This window comes from Alligator mississippiensis, chromosome 6 (genome assembly GCF_030867095.1).
Source record: "Alligator mississippiensis isolate rAllMis1 chromosome 6, rAllMis1, whole genome shotgun sequence".
NCBI lineage: Eukaryota > Metazoa > Chordata > Crocodylia > Alligatoridae > Alligator > Alligator mississippiensis.
The window spans coordinates 8,357,018-8,364,774 of record NC_081829.1 but is presented as its reverse complement, the minus strand read 5'-3'; the positions used below and the strand labels follow the sequence as shown (position 1 = coordinate 8,364,774).

General features: G+C 58.6%; 1 protein-coding gene across 1 annotated transcript; it reads left to right on the top strand.

Annotated features, from left to right (window-relative positions):
* The first annotated feature begins 217 nt into the window (after window positions 1–217).
* Window positions 218–7,405, top strand: TMEM35B (transmembrane protein 35B). The gene is made up of 3 exons (XM_006269872.4): window positions 218–356; window positions 3,898–4,078; window positions 6,122–7,405. The coding sequence occupies exons 1-3, from the start codon at window positions 249–251 to the stop codon at window positions 6,250–6,252; spliced, it is 420 nt and encodes a 139-aa protein (XP_006269934.1). The 5' UTR covers window positions 218–248; the 3' UTR covers window positions 6,253–7,405.
* The last annotated feature ends 352 nt before the right edge of the window (window positions 7,406–7,757 follow it).

Sequence of the window (7,757 nt, the reverse complement as noted above, 5' to 3'; positions counted from 1 at the left end):
CCCAGGCCCTTTTCTGCAGAGCTGGTCCCAGCCTGTCCCGGTGCAGAGGCTTGTTCTGTCCTGAGCACAGGACTCTGCCCCTGCCCTTCATCGAACCTCGTGCCACTTATTTGGCCTGATCCTCCAGCTGGGCCGTGCCTCAGTTTCTCTCCCTCTATAATGGGCACGAGGGCAGGGAGCGGAGCTCGGGCCTGGCAGGGGAAGCGGCGGGGCGGGCTCTCGGGCGGGGCGGGCCGCCTCTCCCAGCCATGGCGCTGCTCTTCACTGCCGTGCGCGTGGTGCTGGGGCTCTTCTTCCTCTTCATGGGGGCCGTGAAGCTGACGGAGCAGATCTCGGCCGAGCTGTACCTGCAAATGGTGAGCGCGGGGCCGGCTGGGGCTGTCCGCAGCGCCCGGCCCGGCAGCGCGCCGGCCCGCGAGCAGGAGGGGCCCAGAGCCCTGGGGTGGGACCCGGCTGCCCCTTTGCAGTCTGGGGGTGGCACCTGCCGGGCTGTGCCCAGGCCTGGGGCCAGCAGCCTGCCTGCACCGGCTGGCACCGAGATCCATGGGTCTCCTTAGGACCCAGGGTTTCCTCTGGACCCCTATCCGCTCCGAGTCCAGCGTCACGTCCGCTTGAGGCGCCTCTGCTCCTGCACCTGGGTTTGGGGCAGGCTTGAGATGCCTCTCCTCCTTTATCCTGGGTTTGGGGCAGGCTTGAGATGCCTCTCCTTATGTATCCAGGGTTTGGGGCAGGCTGAGATGCGAGATGCCTCTCCTCCTGCACCCCGGGTTTGGGGCAGGCTGAGATGCAAGATGCCTCTCCTCCTGCACCCCGGGTTTGGGGCAGGCTGAGAAGCGAGATGCCTCTCCTCCTGCACCCCGGGTTTGGGGCAGGCTGAGATGCAAGATGCCTCTCCTCCTGCATCCCGGGTTTGGGGCAGGCTGAGAAGCGAGATGCCTCTCCTCCTGCACCCCGGGTTTGGGGCAGGCTGAGAAGCGAGATGCCTCTCCTCCTGCACCCTGGGTTTGGGGCAGGCTGAGAAGCGAGATGCCTCTCCTCCTGCATCCCGGGTTTGGGGCAGGCTGAGAAGCGAGATGCCTCTCCTCCTGCACCCCGGGTTTGGGGCAGGCTGAGATGCGAGATGCCTCTCCTCCTGCATCCCGGGTTTGGGGTAGGCTGAGAAGCGAGATGCCTCTCCTCCTGCACCCCGGGTTTGGGGCAGGCTGAGATGTGAGATGCCTCTCCTCCTGCATCCCGGGTTTGGGGCAGGCTGAGATGCGAGATGCCTCTCCTCCTGCACTGGGTTTGGGGCAGGCTGAGATGCGAGATGCCTCTCCTCCTGCACTGGGTTTGGGGCAGGCTGAGATGCGAGATGCCTCTCCTCCTGCACTGGGTTTGGGGCAGGCTGAGATGCGAGATGCCTCTCCTCCTGCACTGGGTTTGGGGCAGGCTGAGATGCGAGATGCCTCTCCTCCTGCACCCGGTTTGGGGCAGGCTGAGATGCGAGATGCCTCTCCTCCTGCACCCCGGGTTTGGGGCAGGCTGAGATGCGAGATGCCTCTCCTCCTGCACCCCGGGTTTGGGGCAGGCTGAGATGCGAGATGCCTCTCCTCCTGCATCCCGGGTTTGGGGCAGGCTGAGATGCGAGATGCTTCTCCTCCTGCACCCCGGGTTTGGGGCAGGCTGAGAAGCGAGATGCCTCTCCTCCTGCACTGGGTTTGGGGCAGGCTGAGATGCGAGATGCCTCTCCTCCTGCACCCTGGGTTTGGGGCAGGCTGAGATGCGAGATGCCTCTCCTCCTGCACCCCGGGTTTGGGGCAGGCTGAGATGCGAGATGCCTCTCCTCCTGCACCCTGGGTTTGGGGCAGGCTGAGATGCGAGATGCCTCTCCTCCTGCACCCCGGGTTTGGGGCAGGCTGAGATGCGAGATGCTTCTCCTCCTGCACCCCGGGTTTGGGGCAGGCTGAGATGCGAGATGCCTCTCCTCCTGCACCCTGGGTTTGGGGTAGGCCAGGCCCAGCGGTTGGTTTCTGCACCCCAGGAATCCAGCTCCCCAGTGCGCGTTCCTGCGAGGGGAGAAGAAAAAGTGTCTTAGGGGGAAACAACATGATTCACAAAAGCCCAGTTGGACGGGGCATGCACAGGGCCTGGCACCAGAGTGAGTGCATCCCAGCTGGGAGGGGGCAGGGAAAGGGGCTTTGCTTTTGCCTCTGCCCCTGGTTGCATGATCTCAGGCCGCTGGCACTCAACCTTTTTGCCCAGCAGGCTGGGTGGGCAGTGCCCAGTCTGTCTATGGGCTGGACTTACTGGTGATCCCAAGCCAGGCACAGGGGGCCCCCCAGTTAACTGCATGGAGGAGGGCAGGGGGCATGGCCCAGCCCCAATCCAGGAGAGAGAGAGAGAGGAGGGGGGGCATGGTCCGGCTTGGACCTGTCATGCAGGGTTTGGGGAGAGAGAGAGAGGAGGGGGGGCATGGTCTGGCTTGGACCTGTCATACAGGGTTTGGGGGTTGGTTGTGAGCTGGCTGCCATGGCTCCATGGGCTGCATTTGGCCTGCAAGCTGGAGGTTGAGCACTCCTTTCTTAGACCCCTTGTCTACATGGACATGGGGCTTTTCAGAGCTGAGACGTTTGCCCCACACAGCATGTTGGTACAGCACCTAGTGTGCCAGGGCCCTAGCCTTCATGGTGCCCGATAGGCCCAAACAGTGATATGTCTAATTAACACCTGATGCTCACGATTGATGCATTTATGTAGAGCCCTTGTTGTCATGGCAGCCAAGCTCCCTATTTAAAAAATGCGGGCTAGCTTTCCAGCTGGCGGCATCCCTTTAAGGCTCTTCTGAGCATGTTTTGGAGCCTGCATGGGAGCTGAGCCTTTGGGAAAATCCAGTGCCAGGGGTGTGTAGTGAGTCCTTTTGCAGAGCTGGCCCTAAGCCCCATCAGCACCAGAGCTCCCCTGTAGTCTCATGACTGTGAGGATCCCTGCTCTGTCCGGGGAACTCCTCAGACGGTCTCCAGGCAGGAAGGCAGAGAGCCCTGGGTTGCAGGGTTGTCTTCCCTAGGGATTTCCAGCTCCAGTGGGGCTTGGATATCCAGCAGCTTTGAACATGCTGGTGGGAACTAGCTGTCCTAAGGCCTCTGAGCGGCCTTTTGGACACCAGCCTGAAGGCCAGGACACCCCATGCCCATTGGAAGACTTGTCTGTAAACATTGGCACAAGAAGCTGAAGTGTTGGCTCAGGAAAGCAGCGTGACATCCGAGTGGCTCCTGGGGAGGCTTTGGGAGGGAGTGTTGGCCGGGGAAATGGCTTTGCTCTGCAGAGCAGGTTGGTGATGCTTCAGAGCCCTTCTAGGTGTGGACTGATCCCAAGAGGCCTGAGTGCCTACTGCTCTGCTCCCTGCTGCAGGTGCCTTGGCCTCTTGGAAAACAGGCTCCTGAGTTGTTAGAGCCGCCAGCTGCCTTTTCGAGATGGCAGTCTGCTTGCAAAGGACTCGGTGTGCTCCAGTGTGTCTGGAGGGCCCTGCAGATCTGCTGGGAAAGGTCTTGGGTCCTGCTTGCTGCTTGCTCAGAGACTGGGCCCTGCAGCAGGAGCATGTGGGAACAGCTGGGTGGGGAGGGAGCTGTGAGCTGATGCCATCTGCCTGGACATGGGCAGTCCCGGCCTGTGCTGCGTGACTATCTTCTGCAGCTCAAAATACTTCTCCTGGGGGAGGCAAAGCAAGGGGAGGGCAGGGGGGCTCTGCTCCTCTTGCAGCCCTCATGGGGGTTCAGGCAGTGGGCGAGGCTGCCCATCTCCTCCCTCACCCAAAGGCCACGGTGTTAGATCTTAGGGATAGCACCCCTGTTTCCAGGAAGGGAACTTAGGGAGGCCTGGAGCCCCCTCCAAAGCTGGTGCCATGCCGTTTTCCCTCTTCAGAAGTCGCAGTTCGTGCAGTTCGCCGACGTCTTTCCACTGAAGGAATTTGGCTACAAACCGGAGCCGGACTGGTACCTGGAGGTGGTCGGCTGGATTGAAGTGGTGGCCGGGTTGTTGCTGGCATTCGGGCCCCAGCTCCTGCAAGAGATCAGCAACTTTGTGCTCACCATCATCATGATTGGTAAGGGCGAGCTGGGCACAGGCTGAGGCACTGCCCACTGACCGGTTGCTATTGAAGACTCCTGTACCCTCTAGGATGCCTCTGACATCCTGAGCTGGGGAATGAGGACCAGGCAGGCTTCCCCTCTTCTGCTGCCTTCAGGGACCCCTTGCCAGACTCTTCCCATGGCTTTGCTGGACAAGTTTGCAGCATAGCCCAAACCAGGGCTTCCACCTGTTTCCTTTGCTTGATTTTCAGCTGGGAGTTTCCCTTCTTCCCCAGTAGCCTCCACACACATCCTGGAGGCAGGGAGGAGTCTCACATTCTTATTTATGTATGTATGGAATTATATGACTTATTTATATGATTTATCTGCTGCCCTTGCCAACAAGGGATCCCGGGGCTTACAGTAAACCAGTGGCTCTCAACCTTTTAGGCCTCGAGGCACCCCTCGCTGGACTAAAGGCACCCTTCCTTACGTGCTATGCATTGAATGGCAACCAATTTTGAAAGCTATCTTATCTAGTACAGTGTTTACCTAATTGCAGAGAGGCTGGGAAATGGGGGTGGGGGACTGGCTAGGCAGGGACAGCCTGGAGCCTGCCCTTATCTGCTTCTCTCCTCACACGCTGCTGTCAGAGAACAAGACAACTGAAAAAGGGCAACTAGACTAAATAAAATAACAAAATAAAAGCAGGGACCTGAGTAGCATTTCTGCTCGGTGTCACCAAGTAGACTTGTCCCACTGATCATACCTGCAGGATGGTGCTCTCAGCTGACTTGAGGGATTATGATGGAGCATAAAGGAAAAGGGGGTCCCTTAGGTATGTAGGGCCCAGGCTGTTTAGGGCCTTATAGGTCAAAACCAGCATCTTGAATTGCACGGGAAAGCTACTGGGAGCTGGTGCAGACACTGGAGCTGTGTGCTGCTGGTGACTGCTTGCCAAGCTGAAGCCAGGTAATATAGGGGCTCCCCTTACACTGGGGAGCAGCCAGGAGAATTTTATCTGCTGCTGGGTGGGAGGAGCACGGGCCCAGAAACAGCCCCGTGGCCTCCCAGCAGCAGGGCCTGGAGAAGGTCTGTGTCCACAAAGTAAGGGTTAAAAGCAGGTGTCTGTCTAGCAAGCCCTTGTGTCCCTATAGAAAAGGGAAGCAATGGCTCAGAACCAGAGCCTGGATTCTCAGTCCTTGCCTGCAGCAGGATCTTCCCAGCAGATGCAGTTGACTGTTTGCAACGAGCCTTAAATGATGGCCCTTTGATTATGGGTCGGAAATTGGAGGCTGCTGGAATCAGGGGGCAGTAGATGTACCTTGAGAGACCTTATTAATTTCAGAGCTGATCTTAATGAAACCTGCAAGCCCCTGGGCTGAGCATGTGCACATCTGATTCCAGTTGTACCCTCCCCTGACCCACTGGGCCCTGGCTTGGGGGTCAGTAAGAGAACTAGGGGTGTCAAGACTATGGTCCTTGCCTAGCTTAGCCCTGGGGAGAGATGCCTTGCTGGCGCTTTGTCCAGGGGGAGACTGGCAGACAGCTCAGAGCCACGTGCCATGTTGTGCTGCTGCACGGGGGCTGCCTGCTATGGGACTGGCCAGAGGGAGACGGTGTAATCTGCTTTTTCCCATCCTGTTAGATCAGCCCCTGAGGCAAGGAGGGGACAGGCAGAGCTACCTGGGGGTGAAGGGCCCTGGGCTTACTGTCTGCAGGTGTTTGCTGTCGTTAGCTGCCAGGAAGTGCTGCCCATGGCTTGTGCTGCACAGTCCCCTTCCTCACAGCCTGCTGGGCTAGTAACACCGCTATTCACTGCTATTCTGAATAGCTCAGAGATGAGCAAACTGCCCCCACACGCTGCTTGTGGCTGCTGACTCTGAAGCATAATTATGACACCTTGAATCCCCGGCACCATGTTGCACTGAAGCTCTTTGGAGCTGTATGCTTCAGGCTCTAGTTCTGCCTGTGCCTGGCCCCATGACAGAGCAACTCTGAGTTCTTTAATGGTCCAAATCCTGATTTCTTTTCTTCTATTTTTTTCCCTACATGTTTTCTGGTTTTTGTCTCCCCAGGTTCCATCTACACCCTTCTGGCACTGAAGGAGCCTATTGCCATGTGCGCCCCGGCCACAGTCTGCCTTGGCCTCCTGCTGCTGCTCAACATACGAGGGAGGGAGGGAAGGGCCAAGTCTAAATTTGAGTAACTAGAAGAGCAGAGAGGGGGTTTGATTGGCGGGAGGTGATATGATTCCCCAAAGAAGGATGGTGAAGACCTCACTTCTTGCCAGTTCACTTGCAGCTGACACACAGTACAATCTCTTTTGTTCCCGGCAAGCCTTGCTGGTGGACCTGGTGCTGAATAACCCATGGGGTTGCTTCTCCTTTGGGTGGACCTGCTGCCTTTCTGTACAAGGGGGGCTGGGAGCAGTTGCCCCACTGGTAGCTTTGCATTGAGGGCAGTGGCTGGATGGCTTCTCTGTCTTGATCCCTGCACCCCCCCCATCTCTCTTCTTGGGGTGCAGCATAACTGGAGCTGGGTTGTGGCCCACACCCTGTGTGATGCAGAGAGAGCTGGCTGAGTTGGTGGAAAGCCTTGGGAAACAACAATGTGAGCCCTTTTATGAGCCCCCCAAGAGGGGGACTTAACTCAAGGCCCAGCAAACCCTCAGTCCCTCTGCTGAGGCTGCCAAATTGTGCAGGGGGTGGGATCCTCTAGGAACTGGGCTGAGATCCAGCACTAGGCACAGGGAGCCATCAACCCCTGGCTGGGTTTGAACTGCCAGCCTGGAGCTGGTCCTTGAGGTTCTGGACAGGTCCCTCCCAGCTCTGACTGGTGGGCTTTGCACTGGCTCTGGGATGGATGTGGTGGGACTGATGGGCCTCTTGCTGGGACCTCTGTTCTCATCCCTTCATTCTCCCATGTGCTCAGAACCAGCCGCAGGGGTCCCAGTGCAACCTGTGCTCCACTCCCAGCCCAGTCCCCCTTGGCTTCCCCTCCTTGTGAGCCAGCCCTCCAAAGCCCTGGGGCCGATTCCAGGCCCACCCAGTGACTGCCTGTTGCACTTTCCTTCCCCCTGAACTTCTCACTGCCCTGCCTGTCTCCGCTAGGCCAGCGGGAGCCCACCTCTGCATCCCAGAAGCAGCCAGATTGGAGACCACCGTGAAGACCCCCAAGGTCCAGGCTTGACATGCCACCAGCTTGGCATCTTCTTGGGGGGCTCTGTATGGGGTGTGGAGTGCCCCTGCTCTATGGCTGACAATCCCACGTGGCCAGCCTGTGGGGTGGCAGTGTTATGGGGTCTGTGCTGTCCATGTCCTGTGGCCTCTGACTCTTTTAAATAAAGCCGCTGTTTCTAATCTGTTTCCTCCAGTCTCACCTTTAGCATCCAGCTGCTCACTGTGTCCGCCAGGGCCTGTGGTGGGGGTGATGGTGCCTTCAGGGGCTGCTGCAAAAGCAAGGCATTCTTCTGCAGGGAAACAGGGAGATGCACTGGGGAAAGAGGGTAGAAGGGCTGGGCTTGGACACAGGGAGCCCAAAGCTGTGACCATCCCTGGGGCCCCTGCTGACTCCCTCCTGGGGTCGTGGTGAACAGCAGCAGCTGCCGAGCGAATGAGTTTGGGCACTCGGGGAGGGGGAAAGCCCTAGGCCGAAAGCAGAAGAATGCAGAGCATCTTTGCCAGGGGAGTCGCTCTGTCCGCATGTGGCTCT